Source organism: Ahaetulla prasina, chromosome 3, assembly GCF_028640845.1.
Source record: "Ahaetulla prasina isolate Xishuangbanna chromosome 3, ASM2864084v1, whole genome shotgun sequence".
In the NCBI taxonomy this organism is placed as follows: Eukaryota; Metazoa; Chordata; class Lepidosauria; order Squamata; family Colubridae; genus Ahaetulla; species Ahaetulla prasina.
The window spans coordinates 102,608,589-102,628,396 of record NC_080541.1 but is presented as its reverse complement, the minus strand read 5'-3'; the positions used below and the strand labels follow the sequence as shown (position 1 = coordinate 102,628,396).

Here is a 19,808-nt window from a genome sequence, read left to right as displayed (position 1 = left end):
CTAGTTTAATGAAAAGAAGGACTAGGGATGACACAATATATGTGTTCCAATATCTAAGAGGCTGCCGCAAAGAAGAGGGAGTCAGGCTATTCTCCAAAGCACCTGAAGGCAGGACAAGAAGCAATAGGTGGAAACTAATCAAGGAGAGAAGCAACCTAGAATTAAGGAGAAATTTCCTAACAGTTGGAAAAATTAATCAGTGGAATGACTTGCCTCCAGAAGTTGTGTGTTCCAACACTGAAAGTTTTTAAGAAGAGATTAGATCAGGGGTGAAATGTAAAATTTGTTACTACCGGTTCTGTGGGTGTAGCTTGGTGGTGGTGTGGTAATGTGACTGGGTGGGCGTGGCCAACTTTTTTTTTAACTTTTAAAAGCACTTTTTCTACAACCTCTTCGGCCAAAGAGGTTGTAAAAAAATGCTTTTAAAAGCCTCTGATGATCCCAGCTGAGCCACGCGATCATCAGAGGTTCTTCTTTTTACTTTTAAAAGCATTTTTTTGCCTGAAGAAAAAATGCTTTAAAAGTAAAAAAAAACCACCTCTGATGATCCCGTGGCTCAGCTGGCCATGGGGGGGGGCAGGGATTTTTGCTACCGGTTCTTTGAACCACCCGCCATCATTGCTACCGGATCAGGCAATTCGGTCCGAACCAGGAGTATTTCACCCCTGGATTGGATAACCATTTGTCTGAAATGGCATAGGGTTTTCTGCCAGAGCAGAGGATTGGACCAGAAGTCCTCCAAGGTCCCTTCCAACGCTGTTATTTTTATAGTGTTATTCTGTTGTTATTTCATTCATTCATTTTATTCTCATTGCTTATAACATTCTTTTGCCTTTTCAATCTTGCGTCCTGCATATATGTTGAAGGACAATTCCTTCAACTTCAATTAAGGGAGTGACCTCAGGAAAGTGGAAATTGTAGTCTAACTATTTTGGAGGCTGCCAAGTTGAGAAGACTGATGCCAACTCTATGCAAGAAGCTATGCTGTTTATAGACCTGGTCAGGGAGAATCTTTTCCAAATCTGATAAAGTGAGCGCTAGTCCATGAAAGTGTATACTGCAAGAGCAGTGTAAACTTTATAGTCTGGGGAGTCTTGGACCATTTCCTCATTAGTGATTTATAGCGTCTTATAGTATCACCCAACCATCCTTGTGACAATAAAAAAGCCTGTCTTCATTACTGATATATCGGCAGAGCCATAGTTGGATAATGTCACCAGATGCTGTAAATCACTAGTAAGAAAATGGCTTTTGGATTGTCTCGGCTGCAACAGGTCTCTCTATAAACTGCCCTAGAACTTCATTTTGAGATTCAGATGGAGGGCTTTTTCCCACTGCTGAGTTAAAGTGCTCTCCAATCATTTTTGAGTCAGCACAAAACAATGTTGCCAACTCTTGTGCAGTCTCTCTTACATTTCTTCTGAATCACTGCTAAACTGTGTTGTCCAGATGTTTTAGCCTGCCACTTGCTGATGCAAGGTAATTGGTTTTCTCCTCTTGACCCTTTTCAGCATATCCCTAATCGACATGGAGAATATCCATTCATCACAGAACATAGAAGAACATAGATCAAGGCACCACTAAGCAAGGAGGTTTGATTTTATAATGATTGAGCTTTCCTAGGCTAATTTGTTGGCTATGCACCCACCCATCCAAAGATGGGCATCTCCAAAGTTAAAAGAACATGAAATAAAGAATTATGTGACTGTTTTTTGCTTGTTCCACAGCAAAAACAGCCTCAGAAAGAAGGAAACCGGGGCCAAATCCATCTCCACAGGTTGAGTATCTGAGAGCAAGGGTTGTGTGTCTCCTTCTTCCTCCACTGCTGCTGCCTGAGTCCCATGAGGATCTCAAGAGAAGAGCCAAAGCAGGCCTGACATCTGAAACCTGAGAAAGTGCCAAAGGCTCCGAAGGGTCCATTTTTTTGTGGCCCACCAGTGGCCAGCAAAGCTGACAGCAGATTAGGACAGTGAGGAGGTTGGGGGGAACGTGGGCCAGTCCTGGAGTCTGGGGAAGGCTCAGATGATGGCTCTGAGTCGAAGGCAGAAAGGGGGCCAAGGCCATCTGCTAGTTCTTTGCTGCCTCCAGAGTCATCAGTGAGGCAGAGGAACAGAGTGAGCCTATTCCCAGTGTGCGCATGCGCAGACCTGACAGGAGACAGGAACAATTAAAGAAACAGGGTCGACTTGGGGGTAAGGCTTGGAGTTGATTGGCCTGTCCCATAAGACATAAAAGAGAAATGAATGGGCTATGAGCTTTTGCAGGAAGCAATTAGTTCATCTGGCCGATTCAAGATTTGAAACTTCTGTTTGTGACTCTGTGCCAAGTGTGGCCTTGCCCTGCATCTGGAAATTAGCTCTTTGGCAGCGTTCCATGTGAGATAGGTGGGTGTTGATAACCTTCCTCTGAAAGACTGTTTATCAAGCCTTGCAGACTGTAAATCAGGGGTGTCCAAAGTTTTTTTGGTGAGGGCCAAATACAGAAAAATAAGCAAAGGCCTGGGCCACACCATTGAACGGGGGGGGGCGCTAATTTTTTTTCGTACCAGTTCTGTGGGCGTGGCTTATTTTGGGGTGTGGCTTGGTGGTCATGTGACTGGTGGGCATGGCTAACTGCTCATGTGACTGAGTGGATGTGGCTATGGGCATAGAAACTACTCAGAGGGCTAAAAAAAGTAATTTTTGACCAGTCCTCACACTTATGACCATCCTCACATTTATGCCCATTGCAGCATTTTTAACAACCATATCACTCATTTCACAACTGCTTCTCTTCACCACGGTTACAAGATAGGGTGCAAAATGTAAAGATAGTTGTAGGTGTGAGGACCAGTCAAAAGTGTGAGGACAGGTCAAAAATAACTTTTTCAGCCCTCTGAGTAGTCCTTATGCACAAAATGCTGCAACAGGCATAAATGATGACCGGTCATAAGTGTGAGGACTGGTCAAAAGTGTGAGAACCTGTCAGAAATCACTTTTTTCAGCCGTCTGGGTAGTCCCTATGCACAGTTTAGGCTTAAGTATACTATATGTGTGTGAGTTATATATATGTGCGTGTGTATCTCTATGTTTGTGTACGTGTGTGTTTGTGTTATGTTGATTTTTAATGTAATATTTTTAAATATAATTATTCAGAAAGGCATGCGGCTGGACAACAAACAGTATATAAGCCTAGTAAATTCATGTGTGGCCCGGGCCACACACAAGAGGTGACATATTGACACATGATTACTGTGTGTATTTCTAACTCACCTATAATGTGAAGAACATTGCTCTCAGTGGGAGCAGTGATGCTGTCCTTTGGATTGAAGGCGAACTCGGCCTCGGGATGCTCCGGGGACAGAAACGCCGCAAAAGAGCGACGGCTCAGCTGCCCCCAAGGGGAAGGGAGGACCCCGGAGAAGAGCCCGACGCTTCGCCGCAGCCACGCACCTGATCGGCCTCCCAAGGAGCTACGGCCGGGGTGCCCGTCAACGAGCTCAGCTCCCACAGCCAGCCCGGCCTCGCATTAGCCGGGGCCCCTTTCCAGCGGCTGGTGGGCAGCGGGGGCGTGCGGGGCGCGGCCGGGGCCTCCAAAAGCAGTAGGGCCGCCCGGGCCTCGAGTCCGCGGCTGGCGTCCTCCGGCCCTTGAAGCAGCAGCGGGGGCGGCGGCCTCCCGTGGCCCTTCGTCTCTAGGCGGAGAGCAGGTGGCAGTCAGTGGCTCCCAGGCGGCGATCCCCTCAGCCTCTTCCCCCCACTCCCCGCCTCCCGCCTGACTCACCAGCCCTGGGCCGCCTCCCGCCTGGCCCGGCCTCCGAGCGGGACTTGGCCGGAACCACCAGCGGCTCTCCGTCCGCCTCCCGCCGCCTCTTCCTCCCGGGCAGCCGAGGGGCACCGCCTCGCTTCAGTCCGCGCTCTGGGGGGACGGGGGACGGGGCGGCGGCGGGAGCAGCGCCTGTGCCTATCCCGCGCGCCGCTTCCCCCCGCCGCCGCCCCAGCGGATCCCGCCACCGAAATTCATCCTCAGAGTCGCCCATTTTGGTGGCGCCTGCGTAGCTGCTTTCCGTCGCTGCGCGAGCTCCCCCTGCTGCTCGGCGGCTGAACTGCCCCAACCCTCTTTGCAACAGCCCCGCGCCGGGACGGAAGAGTCACGTACAGAAACAGGAGCCATCTACGATTTTTATTACATATTTTACCCGAGACGTTGCGCAACCTTCTATTGCACCAGGCCACCCCACCTGGGAAGCTGGGCAGAATGGTGAAGGCGGCAGCCCCAGGCGGCTGCTGAGTTTCTAGTAGTGGGGCTGGTTGAGAAGTGCAACAGAGTTGAGCTCAAGCGCCATGTGCGGGCCATATTCAATTATATTTTCAGAATTTGCTGCGGGCCAATAAAAACTGACCCGCGGGCCGCAGTTGGCCCGCGGGCCGTAGTTTGGACACCCCTGCTGTAAATGAAAGTAATGTACAGTTGTATAAATAAAAGAGGTTTTGCGGGACTCTGTTTGTGCTGTTTAATTTCTAAGGAAGCCTAGGTCAAAACACATTTCCATCACACACTCTGGGCCCTCCTCACCCAGCTTTCAGGTATTCCTAGTTTCAGTGGCAGAAAGGAGGAGGAAGTCCCTCACTTCCTCCTCCTTTCTGTGCTGCTCCTGCATGATGCTCACATTGGGGAAATCACCAGCTTTATTGAAGGTATGGGTATAAGGGGGAAATGCCCGCACCACCTTCTTTGTCTTCACCAGATCCACCTCGGTCATTAGCAACAGTGGGGCACATTGAGTATTCTGCTGAGGTCAATGGATAGGTAGAGAAATGCCTTTCACCTTCCACTCACTCTTCCCCTACTTTGCTTTGTGTCTGTGACTTTTTTATGTTGATTTAGGAGATTAGGATTTATTATAGGGGCCGGGATAGCTCAGGCAATAGAGAAGCCTGTTATTAAAAACACAGAGCCTGCAATTACTGCAGGTTCGAGCCCGGCCCAAGGTTGACTCAGCCTTCCACCCTTTATAAGGTAGGTAAAATGAGGACCCAGATTGTTGGGGGGGCAATAAGTTGACTTTGTAAAAAAATATACAAATAGAATGAGACTATTGCCTTATACATTGTAAGCCGCCCTGAGTCTTCGGAGAAGGGCGGGGTATAAATGTAAAAAAAAAAAAAAAATTAACCCAAACATGATATGGGCTTGCAGAAAGATTTGGAAAGCCGTTTATTAAAGCTCAGCTGTGGATGAATCATCCAGATTTAGGACTTATCGTCAATGATGATGATGAAGATGACAATGACAACCAAGGATCCAGTTCTGCTCATTGGCATCTTTTTAGTGGGGCTGAAGGGTTATTTTGCCTTAATATTTAGTTCACTTTTCTGATGATAATCCTGTCAAATGGCCACTTTGAAACAGAGTGAGAAAAGATAAAACAAGACATTAGAGAATGGTTCTGACATACTATACAAACAATGAACTTGGTGGAGCTAAAAGAGGGCATGGAAGGGACGGTAGCTCAGTTTTTATTAGCTTTAAAAAAGAGGAAAAAGAGGAAGTGAAATTTAGTCAGGAAGAAGAAAAGGCCAGAGGGAGAGAGCAAGCTGTTCCTTATATGAAAGAAAGGAAAAGGGTATCAATTGTCCTGAACCTATCTAGAGATACTCAACAGTAGGACAGAAATATCTATGGGGCTTCCCTTTCCTAACCCATAGCCTGGGGTCACTGGATTTAAATTAACTGGTCAAAAATAGATTTATGCCTACCATGCAAACAAAAGGAAGATCTATTTTAGCAAAATCATAATTTGTGTAATTCTCTTCTGGCTTCTCATTCCGGCTTTGAAAAGGATATTAGGCCAGCGGCCCCGAACCTTTTGAGCACCAGGGACAGGTTCCATGGAGGAAGATTTTTCCACGGACTAGGGGGAGCATGGTTTTGCATGCTGCCTGCATCTCATGGATGGGGCTTTAGACCCGTTGCTGGCATGCCGCAGACCAGTGCTGATCCATGGACCGGGGACTGGGGATTGGGGACCCCTGTATTAAGCAAGTATAAAAAAATATAAACAGAGTCCCCTTGTTTAGAGGCAGAGTATCTATGCTGGAGATAAAAAGTAGACATTTCATACTTGGCTTTTTCCAGAGGCTTTTGGAAACCAAGCGCTGGATTAACAGTACCATTTTATATACCTGTACTTAGAAATAAGCCTTGTTCTTTAGTAAACATGCTTGGTGGAGCTACAAATAGACTTTTGATCTAATTTGGAGGGCTCTTGGTGTGTGCTCATTAAGACTTATGAAAAGGAGATCAAATGAATACAGTGGAATATACTAGATAAACATGCTTAAAGTAGTGGTAGGTGGACTTAGCAGGAAATAGGCCTACTAAATTCAATGAGTCTGCAATGAGATTTGTAAAAACACTTCAGAAGCATAACACAAGGAATTAAGTGTCTGCTTTGGGTGGAGCCTTGATAGGAGTACAAAATGGATGCCAGAAGTTTGCAATCTCTGTGCAACCTTCAATTATGCAAAATTAACTAATGAAGTGCTCAATTCTGATTACTGGGAAGCCTAAGAAGGGCAGCATGCCAGGCAGAATTTGATTTGTCATGTGCACACAACCTAATCCATCCAACTTACTTAGCATTCCTGGTGGGGGTGGGTTAGTTGTATCAGACAATGGATGGGGGCGGGCAGGGATTCTGCTTGCCTGATATAATACTGTAACCTCCTTAGCACTGGAACAGTCTATCTAAAAACTTTCGCATCAGCATTATTCATCATCATCATCAGGGTACTTAGGGCCAGGGTACTTACGGGACCGCCTTCTGCTACCGAATACCTCCCACCATCCCGTACGCTCACACAGAGAGGGGCTTCTCAGGGTGCCGTCTGCCAAGCAATGTCGGCTGGCGGCCCCCAGGGGAAGGTCCTTCTCTGTGGAGGCTCCTACCCTCTGGAATGAACTTCCCCTGGATTACGTCAACTGCCTGACCTTCGGACCTTCCGCCGTGAGCTCAAGACCCATCCGTGCGGGACTGGCTTCGTGATTTTTAAATTTTATAATTTTATATTTTTAGAGAGTTTAATTTTAATAGGATATTGCTTTATATCTCAGCCCATATATAATAAGTTTTTTAATTGTTGTTTTAATTGTATATTGTTCTATTTTATTATGGCTGTGAACCGCCCTGAGTCCTTCGGGAGAAGGGCGGTATAAAAATCTAATAAATAAATAAATAAATAAATCAAAACTTGTCTTTCCTTACACCTAACCCATTTTGCTGTTGGGGAGTTTACTGTTGGTGGTGTTAGGACTGGTTCTGTTTCTGAGAAGTTGTCCAAAACCAGAGTTTTCTAAGGTATCTACTTGAGAGTTTTGATTAGTTGTCCCATCATCTGCAGACTGAATCTTTCAGGGTCCTGTAAGCAAAACGGCTTTTCAGATTGAGATCCAAACAGCTTCCCTTTGAACCAAGCCTGATTTCCTTAGCCCTGTGTTTTTTCTGGAAGTGTTTGACTACAGTCCCCATCACTCACATACAGCATGATATTGGGTTTGCTCGCTGTTACAGCTATTGTCAAACCCATCTGGGAAGGACAGTCTGGGAAGGCTGAATTAAATGGAACTTCCTTTACACCCGCTTCAGTAAACCAGTAAACCATGGCCCAAGTGGCCTTTTAAAATTTCTAATCTGATACATTCAAATAATTGTGAATATATATTGGCATTGATTTGATGCCTGCAGAGCTGCTATCAGTTCAGCACCATCCGCAGCCCAATTTGGCTGCAGGACAGTCATTTCTTTAGTTAAAAATACCTAATTTGTTGCAATGGAATTTCCTTAGAAGGAAACCTTTTTACCTCTAAGGATCGCAGCCTGCAGGGACAGTCCTGATAACATCAAGGAGAGATTAAGTTCTGAATTTAAAGGGACTTGCTGCCACCTAAGGGAACAAAGTGGCTGGTTCACACGTGCATCTTAGATTTCTCAGAGCTGGCCGAAGCTTTCTGTGATCTTGTGACTCCCCTGAATACTGTTGTGCGGAAGTCCTTGCTGTGAATATTACCCTTGGAGGCCCATCCCTGCAGGGACCTCTTTTAATAGTGAGTTTTAGAATAGTGAGTCTAAAGGGAGCCACTAAGGCTAAACCCTCACAGATCACCTGAGTTCATCCCAGCAACTTACACATCATGAAGCTAGCTTTCTTGCAGTAGCTGCTTTTAAAGGGATGGGCACTACGGATACATGCCCTGAGGTAACCATGCATAAATAGCAAGTGTGTTTAGGCTAAACGTATATTTAAGGAGATTGCAGTGCCTCAATTAAGCTAAGCAATACAGCTGGAATTAGGAACCATTGTATTTATTTCCACTTCGACAGGTATTGTTTGAAGGCAAATTTGATCATTTGTGAGGCACTTTGCCGGGTCATAATAAGAATGACTGAACTTTCCTTACATTAAATGCTTGGGGAAGGTAGTGCAGAGGAGAAAATATCCTCTTTCTTCACACAGTACTATAATTCAGATCACATTCTTCAGAAACATCTTTAACATGAATATAAAGCATTATAAAGTATTGTTATCCAAATGCTATTAAAATAGCCTGGATGATGATTTGGAATTGAAATGTAATCTTGAACATCTTCAACACAAGACAAGAATTTTGCACTCTCACCTCACTAACATCTCTGTGACCCACTGATCCTTGAAATGATTCCTCTAGTTGTTCGTGATGATGATTAGGGTGATCCAGTTTGGAAATGGAGACGGCTGCTTCTAAAGCATGGGGCTTGCAAATATGAGTGCAATCCCTTTGCCCACATGCCTAGCTCAAACGCAATTTCTAGGTAAACATTTGAAGGGTTGCACTGTGCTTCTCCAGGATGATTGTAATTATATTTACTTGGAAGTCTGATTCTTGTTTCAAAGAGATTTACTAGCATGTAAATTATATTGGATGCCACTGGCTATCTCATTGTATTCAGTGAATGTTACACCCAAGGAAGTATGCATTGGATTGAGCCCTACACCCTGAATTATATTTACTCTGATGTACCATGGATGTCCATACTATTGAGATATTTAACATCTGTAGTTGGGTTGAGTTATCTGGGACTAGAATTGGGAGCCAAATTTTGAAGTTAGACATTTTCACCTGCGGATTTTCTTGAAAACCTGGCCTGCAGTTTCATGATTCCCAGACGCTGCAACCATCCTCTCTGAAAGCTATCAGGTTGGCAAGACTCATCCTGGACTATGTCACCCACTTCCGCAGCTCACACTATCTAGGAAAGATTAGCTGAGATAAGAAATAACTAAAGGGGGGGGGGAGGGAGAGAGAGAGAGAGAGAATGCTTGCAAGAGTTCCTTTAGTACACTTCAAAATCCCACTGAGAGAAGGGGACACCCAGTCTCATAAGTGAAGCAAGTCCTACCTGCCTTTTCTTTCAGATTCATCCAAAATTTTCTCAGGGAATTAACAGCGCCTCGCTATACAGATCTATTACAGAGATGCAAACCCCATTGAGCTCAGTGGGATGTATTCCTAGTTTGGCCAACACAGAGAAGATTACAGAAGACTATATTGTTAATCAAGGCCAATCAAATCACTCAAACTGCACGATCCTGATATTCTTTCCAGAGGCCGATCTCAAGCAGATACCCTTCAAAATAAACCACATTGATTTCCACGAGACGGTCTTCCCAGACCATCTTCAGCTTGCATTATTAAATCCCATTGATCCTAGTGGCAGAGAGTTAAGTCAGCTCTCCCCTACCTGAAATCAATGGGATTTAAAGAGATCTTAAGTACTTTGGCTGCATCCAGTTATAGACACTCATACTTGGGATGGCTCTAAAGTCATCCAGAGAGCGGATGAATTATTGGGAAAAGGAGCTTAGTACTTCCACCCAGCCCTAGATTTTATTTCTAGATCTGATCGACAAGAAATAATGGATTGCTGCGCCTTCTTCAATTCTGCTAAAGTGCACCGTGAGAAATGTTGGATATTCGCTTAATTGCGCTTAGAAGCACGAGGCGAATGTCCTCTGCTAAGAAACAAATATTTAGATAAATAACAAGGATCCTCCTGGCAAGGTCGAAGCGTCTGTGGTCGCTTTGCATCTCTTTCATTTATTAGCAGTAATAGACGCACGAAAGGCGGCCCTGAAGTGTAACGCTGCCTGTTACGCGAATTTTGGAAAGGAAAAGGAAAGACGGGGTGCATAATCATAGCGGAATGAGAAATTAAAGCCTCGAAGAGGCCGTAGGGTTTTGTTTTGCGTTTTTTTTATAAATAAAAACTAGCCATTCAAGAGAAAATTCCCCGAAAGCGTGGGAGATGGAAGATTAACGCGCCGTTTCCTTACAAACCCGCACAGTCCAACTCCGGGAGAGAAAGAATTACAGTAAACAGTCTCCGAAACAAGACCAAATGTCCCGTTTATAGCTAAACGCTCCGGTTAGTTCTTCCCCGGAGTCAAACGCGGGGGGGTGGGTGGGAGAGCGGAGGGTAGGGTGGGGTGGGGAATCTTCTTTGTCACACCGCCTGCGTTCTGCTTGCGTTTGGAAATGCATGGCAACAACGTAGTGTTGCTGTTTTGAAGCCATAGAAAAATTATGCAAATCAACCCCAAAGCAAGCGATCGCCTTTTGAAATGGTAATGCTCTATTCATTAAGTACTTATTGGAAAACTAGCCGCTTTCCACCTCCGCCCCCTTCAACCACCACCCTTCCCCCATTTTTTTCTTTTCTTTTCTTTTTTCTTTTATTTCTTTCTTTTTCCTTTTTCTTTTTTTGCAAGAAAAGCAACATTATCTCTTCGGAGGAAGAGCAAAATAATGAGAAAAGAAGACGAACATGACACGGGATATATAAACTGTCTAGATATTATGGGGGGGGGGTGTTCTTTGATTATTCCCTTTAATGTAGTGATAATTCTTTGCTACACCCGGGATATGTTTCGATCCCATCTCCCACTGCGAGCCCGGTGACTGTAAGAATCCAGTTTCAGACACATTATTAGCAGAAAAATCCGTCGGGAATCGCTGGAACCTGCTCCTAAACCCACCCTCGCTAACCTTCTTCCGCCGCCCCTCCACGCACATGTTTCATCATAATTTGATTCCCATCCTGCACCAATACCCAGCAGGAACAGGAATGATGGGAATTGTAGTCCAATATACCAGAGGAAGCAATGGGGAAAACCATTCTGGGTGAAGGACTTTGGGCTGCTGGCCAGGGTGACGATGAAGATAATCGCATCTCCCCTCCTCCAATTGTATTTGATTCTAATTATCATATTCGGTAATTCTTAGAGGGAAAGGACAAGGACGTTCCTCTTTGTAGCCCATTTCTCACATGGCGGTTGACTCCAATTCGAGGAGATTTCAAGGCGAATATTTGGAATACCTTTACCAAGTGTCAAAAATGAAAATAAAAGAAACGAGCGGCTTATTCCTTTTTGCTTAGTATAGAAAAGAAATGGAAAGCTGCGTGGGGGTCCCAATTCGTTTTGCAATGCCAGCTTGCCAAGGGCGTCGAGAATAAGGAGGCAGGAGGGGGGCAGGAGGTTGGGGCAGGGGTCTCTCATGTAGAGGCCACAACTCGTGGCAAAGGCAGCCATTTGACTTTTCGGTCCTAAACTTTATAATCGACAGGTAAGCAGGTTGACTTAATTCCAAAGAGCGTTCAAATCGCAGGCACTCTAGGTATGGGAGAAAGTTTGTTCTCTGAGCTATGCTTCATGTTTTGTCTACATTCATCCAGGTAATATTGCATATTTGCGGTTACATATATTTAAAATACAGATAAGATGTCAAGCTACCAATTTTATGAGCGGGTGGACTTACTGCCTGACCATTGCATTGCAAAAGAAAAGTGAGAACGATCTTCCAGCAGTCAAATGTAAGGGTGTGAAGCGAAGGAAAAGAATGGTCGGTAGCGCATCTCGAACCAAATTTCCCGCTTTTGTGCAGAGACAGAAAGTGCCAAGCACTGGGTTCCAGGGAAGTTAGAAAGCAGGTTGCTATTAAGCCACTTTAGTGCCAATCCCCCAAGTGCGCAGATTCGATTTGCCCTATTCGGTAATCGATCAGACTCGAGGGAAGCTTCAGCCACAATTTGTAAATCCACCTGTCACTTTTAAGGGTTTTTTTTTCCCCCATGAAACCTCAGGTCACCCTCCCCGCCATCTGCTGGATGATGAAAGCAAATTGTTGCTTCCGAGCAGCTTCGGCGACCAGGCGGGATGGATGTTGCGGTGTTCTTTAGATCTTTACCCTGAGTTGAGTCACTGAGCGGAAAGACATCCCATCGAGATTGCCTCGCGTTGTGCCTGTGCAGAATCACGGAGGAACGCCAGTCGTTTTAAACTATTTCTTTATACTCCGTAATTCAGGGCAATGCCGCGAGGGCTTCAGCTAAGTGATCAGAGTGGCTTTTAGGGCCAAGCGCTTAAGCATGTGGCAGGCCGTAAGGACGACACTCGAGTAAAGAGCTCTTCCTTCAAGCCAATCTGGATGGAATGCGGACGGCAGGGAAAACGGGCTAAATGGAAAGAAAGACCACCAGGTACCTCAAGTCCCCTCACCCATCCCACTGAAGCAAACGTAGCAGAACGGAGTGCGCAAAATTAATCACACAAACACAAATTATCCGATTTCCCCAACGCATCGATGATTATATACCACCAAGTCTGTGTCGATTCTTAGCGACCACATAGATTTTTCTCCAGCGTGAGAAAAATCCTCCAAGAGGTCAGTGATAAAATAGAAGGCGATGGAGTTCCTTTGCTACCCCAAAGTACCAGGGGTTGGCAGAATTTCGTTGGAGGGGGCGCGGGGTTTTGGAAAGAATTACTTGAGGTTAGAATTTTTTTAAAAAAAACAAAACCGTCCCAATAGAAAATGTCTACGGATTAATTGCACAGACAGCTTCTCTTTTCATTGGAATAGGGACTGCTTCCTGCCAATACCATCGCTTATGCTCCCATGAAACTCAGATTAATGGTTGCGGTTTTTTTTTTTCCGCCGACCGTTTTTGCGACTGCTGCTCGTTTAGATTTCCTGACCCTACCCTAAGCACGTGTCCTAGTCCTCCAAATGGGAGTTGCGCTCCACACCTGGAATTTGATTCGGCTTTACGCAGTCCCCGTGTAATTTTGCCCCGTGGTCGAGGCAAAAAGCTTAAGATTCGAGTTTCTGTTGGGTTTAGGATTGCAGCCTGTCAAACGCGTCCCAAACACTTCTTGGGTCCCAGAGGTATTTCCTCAACGAGCAAGTCTCTCGCACTGCAGCGAGTCTCCGCCCCGCCCCGCCCGAATGCAAGTCTCCCTTCCTTTATTTATTTAGGGGAGGCGAGGTCCGTTGCAGGCCTTCATCCGGGGCTGGTCTGCAACGGAACGAAGCCACATGCCAATTGTCAAAGCTTCAGCCTGGTGCCAATGGGGAATGCCTTTAGTTTGGTAGCGGGCTGGCAGGCCTTCTTCTTCTCCCCTTCCCTCAACGCCTCCTGCCTCCCTCGCGGGCAGCTTTGAAACTACGTGACGCTATATAACCCTCCTGAGCTGGGAGGGGGGGGACAGAGGGGGTGGAGAGAGGAAGACAAGAATGCATTTCGTGGCTCGGCGTCCGGCCAGCTTCTTCAGTTGCAGCCGCTGCGCTCCGCCGCTGGGCCTCAAGCCGCCGCGCGCGATTTTCTCTGAGCCGCAGCCGCCGAGGGGAGGGGGGCGGGATTTCATTTTATTTTGTTTTCCCAGAGTCCCGCCCAAGTCCTTCCTTCCCTCCTTGGTTCCATCTGGGAAGGAGCCGGGCGAGGGGCGTGTCTTCCCGCATATGCAGATGAGTCGTCGTGACGGACAGCTCGCCTTGCCAATGTCCCTCCGAAACTCCTTTCCCCACAAACTCCTCGCCTTCCCAAGCTCCTATGCCTGCTCCAAAATCCAAGACTTGTCGCAGGCGCTGGGGGGGAAAGCTCGCCTTGCCTTACTGGCGGGCTACGAGCGCAGGAGGGAGGGAAGAATTGCGGAGCCAGCGGAGACTGCTTACCCGGTGCAGCCCGGTCGAGGCTGGTTTTTCTTCCCGCTCTCCCTTCTTTTTGACCTCTTCCCTGCCGGGGTTTGGGGAGACGCCTCCTCTTCCTCTTCTCTTTCTTCCCGCGCGCCTTTCTTGCCCAGATGCCCACCGCCGCTACCTCCTCCTCCTGCAGCAGTGGGTGACTTCTGCGTGGGAAAGGAGGAGAAGGAGAAAGAGCGCGCGCGCGCGCGCCCAGAAAGAGCGAGCGGCTTTCCTCCGCCTCGCGCCCGGCTCTCCTTTTGGCTCCGGCTTCTCCTGCCTATGGAGCGGACGCTGTGAGCTCCTCCGCGGCCGGAGTGCTCAGCAGCAGCAGCAGCGGCGGCCGCGGCCACGGCCGCAGCAGCAGCTTAGCCGCTGAAGCGCCAGCCGTCCTCCTCTCCGCCCGGGGCCCCCCGCTTCCGTTCCTTTTGCCCGCCCGCTGACAGTCGGCCGGCCAGCTATGTCCTACCCTCAGGGCTACCTCTACCAGCCCCCGGGCTCGCTGGCGCTCTACTCCTGCCCGGCTTACGGGGCGTCGGCGCTGGCGGCGCCCAGGAGCGAAGAGCTGGCCAGATCATCTTCGGGCTCGGCGTTCAGCCCTTATCCCGGATCAGCGGCGTTCACGGCCCAAGCGGCAGCCACCGGCTTCAGCAGCCCGCTTCAATACTCCACCGACCCGGCCACGGGATTCCCCTCCTACATGGTGGGTAACTGACGAGCGAGCGAACGACCCGCCTCGGCGCCATCCTTCACCGTCGCCGCCGCCTCCTCCATCTTCCTCCTCCTCCTCCTCCTCCGCATCCATCGCTCCCCCCACTCGAATCTCCGAGACCATCTGGGCTAGGCTGGCGGATCGTGCGAATGTACCCCGCGCTAAGCTCCCCGTGTGAACCGAGGAAAGGAGGGAGCAGCTGTCTTTCCCTCGTCGGCTTTCTCTTTCTGGAAGCTTTTCTTTTTTTTGTTCTTTCGCTTGTGCCACCTTTCCCTGCTTTTCTACTTTTCCTTTCTTCGGTTCTTTTCCTTTTCTTTCCCTTTTGTATCCCCGCGTTTTTAAAAAACTTCCTCCTTTTTCCTCTGTATTTTTTTTTCTCCTTGGGTTCTGCTTTCCCATTTTCCTTTCTATTTTATGTTTTCGCTGTTTTTCTGTTAAGTTTTTTTCTTATTTGTCTCTTTTGTCTCCACTTTTACTTCTGATTGTGTAATTTACAGTGCCGACGTTTCACTGATTTAAAGGAGCCCAAGCCGGGGCGTGTGTGGGCGCGTGTGTGTGTGTATGTGCTTGTGCCCGCGCGCTCCCACTTCTTTTCGCGCAGCTTCGGGCAGACGTCCACCAGTTCCCGATTGCTGCAAAGTATGTTAATGTCGGCGTTCGTGCGTATTTTGTAGCTATTGCAAACCGATGAAGGATTAAAGATAGCAGAGCCAATTGGTCCTGGGAAAGTGGGGCGAAGGGTTCTTTTTCTTTCACTACACACAAGATATCAGATCCAGAGTCTTTGGCTGGAGTCTCTCTCTCCCTCCCTCCCTCCCTCTCTCCCTCCCCCTTTCTCTCTCCCATAACCTTCGCCTTTTCTCCCAGCCGGGCGATCTTTATTTAGGATAATGAGAGCCCCATCTCAAATGCTCTTCTGTTTGACTTTCTCGTGGCAAAAGAGAAGCACCCGCAAGTTGCCAAGTCTTTCTTTTTTTCCTCCATGGATTATTTAAGAACATTAGGTAGATTTGGAGCATATTGTACTTTTGTTTCCTGAACCGGCTATAAAACTTACCTAGTTGCTCAACTAATTTCCTTCCCTTCTCCATACTCTCGTATTACGCAGACTTTAAATCAGCGTAATTTAAACGTTTAAAGGGTGAATTAAAATGCTAATTATATCGTATTTGACCAATTCGAAACGGTGCATATCTCCTGGTTTGCAAATTGGATTTGCAATGCATTAGCGGACTGAATTGCTAAGTGGGGGGTTTTGTTGTCTCTCTCTTCCTATCTCTCCCTCCCCGCTCGCCCGCCCCCCCGCCCCCCCCAGCAAAAAGGAAAATATCTTAGCCATTCATGTAGACATGGAGGGGGAAAGTAGAAAGAAGTCTTAGAGAGGAAAATAAACAAATGTGTTAAATAAACTGAAACTATTAAATGGAAATTTCAGCAGTTTTTCCAGGAGGCGAAGGGAATCTGATTCCAATATTATCCCGGCTTTATATATATATATATATAAAGGAAAATGCGTAGGAGTGTTCCCCAAAAATAAATCATTATATATAGTACTGTTCTGTTTGCTTATATTATTAATAATAATATATTTGTGCCGACCACCAGCTGCAGAAATAGCTGAGTAAACACTTTGCTTTGGCGCTTGGCAGGGTTCTCCTTACGACGCCCACACGACGGGCATGAGCGGGGCCATCAGTTACCATCCCTACGGCAGCCCAGCCTACCCCTATCAGCTAAATGACCCGGCCTACCGGAAGAACGCCACGCGAGACGCCACGGCCACGCTGAAGGCCTGGCTGCAGGAGCACCGCAAGAACCCCTACCCAACTAAAGGCGAGAAAATCATGCTGGCCATTATCACTAAGATGACCCTCACGCAGGTCTCCACCTGGTTCGCCAACGCCCGCAGGAGGCTCAAGAAGGAGAACAAGATGACTTGGGCGCCCCGCAACAAGAGCGAGGATGAGGACGAGGACCTGGAAGGGGAGAGCGGCGGGATCCGGAGCAAGGAGGAGACCGGCTCGGACAAAGGACGGGACAGCAACGAAACGTCGGCGGAGGATGAAGGTGAGAGTTGGAGGTGGGGGGGAGAACGCGCCGGCGGCTGGCAGCCTGTTTCGGGACCGTTCCATTTTGAGTTCAAGAACACAGCCGGGTTAGCGGCCGTCTATTTCTCCAGTCTAGTTGACAACACACACACACACACCGCAATCAGCGCACCACTAAGCGGAAGTTTTTGTACTTTAATGTTCTCCCACCGGTAGGGCCTCATTTACTGCATAGTCTAGAAGAGCTGGAGGAATAATGGTAGCAATGCCGGTGTCCTTACGCTACATTTCCAAAAGCTTTAGGAACATAGTGTCTGCAGGCGGCAGAAAAGGTCGGCCTTACGACTAAGAGGCGCAAAGAGGGAAGCCCAGGGGAGGCCGCTCCGCGGGATTCTTCCCGGCCTAGTTCCGGCCAGATGAGCCGCGACCGTTCTCTTGAACCAGACCAGGGCCTTGCGGAGGGTGGCATCCCCTTTAAGGCCTGGCGAGCCGGGTAGGGAGACGGGCGCTGAGACACGGAACGCTAGAAGAGTCACCCGAGCTTCGGGTTCGAAGGAGTTCCCTGGTGGTGGGCAGGAGAGCCGGGATTTGGGGCTGCTGATCCTGTCGCCCTTTTCCCTTGACAGCTCCTCTGGTTTTTTGCTGCAGGGATTAGCTTGCAGGTGGATTCCCTCACCGACCATTCCTGCTCGGCCGAATCGGATGGGGAGAAGGGCCCGTGCAGGGCGGGAGACCCGCTCTGCGAGTCAGGCTCGGAGTGTAAGGACAAGTACGAGGAGATCGAGGAAGACGACGACGAGGAGGATGTGGACGACGAGGAGGACGAGGAAGACGACGATGCGGGCAGAGGCCTCCCCCCCAAGCCCGTCACCTCCTCTCCTCTCACTGGGGTAGAAGCCCCGCTCCTGGGCCACCCGCACGGCCAGGATTCTGCCAGAAACGCCGCCAAAGCTGCTCTGGACGCCCGGATCTCACCCTCGGTGGCCTCCCAGACCACGCAAGCCAGCAAGCCCAAACTCTGGTCGCTGGCAGAAATCGCCACCTCGGACCTTAAGCATCCGCATTCGCATCCCCACAGCCTGGGCCAGAGCTGCCCGCCCTCGGGCCCACCGCCTTCCACCCCACACAACGCTGCCTACTCGCCTTCTTCGCTCTTGGGGAGGCATATTTATTACACGTCGCCTTTTTATAGCAATTACACAAACTACGGGAACTTCAACGCCCTCCAGGGACAGGGCATCTTGAGGTACAACTCGGCCGCCGTGGCCTCCAACGAGGGACTCAACCAAGCGGTCTTAACCGGCGGCGGCGGCGCGGCTCTGAAGGCGGGATCGGAAAACTCGCTGAAAACCATCACAGGCCACCTCGAACAGCATTACAAATCTCCCAGTTCCGATCCCAAGAAAGGTAAGTAAATCCTTTGTTTCTCGTTTTGCTTCCAAGGATAGAAAAGCCGTTTAGCCTACTCCAAGAGTAGGCGGCCTTGCTGATCAGCCCACAAGGTCACCCGATAAGACGGCGGGCGGGGGGAGCGGAGTAGACCGTCCAGCAATTGAGGGCGAGGGAGAGGTGGCCTTTCCGTTGCTCAGGAAGGCAAAGCAAAAGATCAGGTCCGCAGCATCAACTCCTTGAGACGCCACTGGCCTAGCCTCCGGTTTGTTTTGATTAGGATCACAGCCCTTGTCCTGGACTGCGATCCTAATCAAGATTCTGCCCCAAGCGCGTTTCACTGATGACAAGAGAATTAATGTTAGGAAGGAAATGCAAATATGCCTTTCCAAAATTAGCAAAATTAGATTGACAAAACAAAAAGAAAAACAATGAACAAACAAAATTTGGAGTCTAAATTGTTAAAGCTGCTTAAAACCAGTGCTAAAACTCGTTTAAAAAAAAAAAAGTTATGTCATGAATTCTTATACCTGAAAAAATGGAAAGATACACAGATAGAATGCCAGCTTGGATAAATATGACAAATTTAATATTCCTAAATCTCAGATTCTGGAGACAATGTTAATAGTAGTAAATGTGACAGTAGTATAGTAGCAATAACACTCATTACCCTCACTTTCTGAAACAAGCAGAAGTTTTGACAGTCTGTGAAGGAGTAAATTCTCAGTAGGAAAGTGTGCATGAGATCCCTCCCTAAGTATATTTAGTCAGCAGAATGTCAGAGTGGGTTATTAAACTCTGGATGCACAGGATCGCAGCTTCAACAATCGTGTCAAACCCTTATGAGCTTACTTAGCTTTAAATAGGAGATCATTAGGAAAGGTGGTCTCCCAATGAGCAATTATACCCCTCCCTTTAAATCTCCATCAGCTGAGAAATGATGCCATAGGGGCAGGCCTTTCAAACAACCAGCTCTGAGCTTTTGTGCAAGAAGGAGCTAGCCGTGCCCAGAGTGAATAATCTAGTTAGCCAGCTGTGTCCTGTGACTAACTGACGCTTCTATTTTGACAGACCCCACTGAAATGTGCACAGTAGGAGTACAACCATACCTATAGAAGGGCAATCACACAGCAGCCAGGCAAGTAAGTGAGAGACCCTTCTTTTTCTTTCTGCCTTTTATTCTGTTGCACTTAGTTAGGGGGACCAGTTGGCATCAGGTCCTAAGACACATTGCCTAGGCCTGTAAATTGGCTTAATGTTCATTTCTTGCTACTTTACCCAGAACCTCCAACTGCATGTTTACCCTTTTGTTTCACTTTTCAGAAAAAAACGGTTCATCTGTTTTATATGAACACCATCTTTACCTAGCACAGCCCATTTTGAAATGGATACTTAAATTAGACTTTTTAAATGTTATTTGCAAGTTAAAGATATAAGGGAGTAGACAGTTATTGCACCAAGACCTCAATGAAATGAATGGTGTGGTGGGAAGAGAGAATTGTGTTCACTTTGCAATCCAGCCAGAATGGATCTCATTGTCCTCCTCCACTATTTGAAGTAAGCATGCAAAATAATAGATTTTGCAAGAAGCCTTTGTTGTTATATTACCAGTAGGAAATGCAGGA

The 19,808-nt window shown here is 47.8% G+C and overlaps 2 protein-coding genes across 6 annotated transcripts in view; one reads left to right on the top strand and one right to left on the bottom strand.

Annotated features, from left to right (window-relative positions):
* Nucleotides 1–2,571: 2,571 nt before the first annotated feature.
* On the bottom strand, nucleotides 2,572–4,044 carry LOC131194451 (structure-specific endonuclease subunit SLX4-like). The gene is made up of 2 exons (XM_058175470.1): nucleotides 3,760–4,044; nucleotides 2,572–3,670 (listed from the first exon to the last, which is right to left on the bottom strand). Exons 1-2 carry the CDS (start codon nucleotides 4,013–4,015, stop codon nucleotides 3,366–3,368), a joined length of 561 nt encoding a protein of 186 aa, XP_058031453.1. The 5' UTR covers nucleotides 4,016–4,044; the 3' UTR covers nucleotides 2,572–3,365.
* An 8,638-nt stretch (nucleotides 4,045–12,682) lies between these two features.
* IRX2 (iroquois homeobox 2) overlaps nucleotides 12,683–19,808 on the top strand; it is a 70,021-nt gene continuing 62,895 nt past the window's right edge. The window contains exons 1-4 of one of the 5 annotated variants that reach the window (XM_058175466.1): nucleotides 12,683–14,737; nucleotides 16,396–16,813; nucleotides 17,443–18,201; nucleotides 19,255–19,321. In XM_058175466.1, coding sequence (XP_058031449.1) covers nucleotides 14,495–14,737; nucleotides 16,396–16,813; nucleotides 17,443–18,201; nucleotides 19,255–19,298 — 1,464 coding nt within the window. In that variant the 5' untranslated portion in view covers nucleotides 12,683–14,494 and the 3' untranslated portion in view covers nucleotides 19,299–19,321. The other 4 variants (XM_058175467.1, XM_058175465.1, XM_058175468.1 and 1 more) reach the window with 4 other exon arrangements.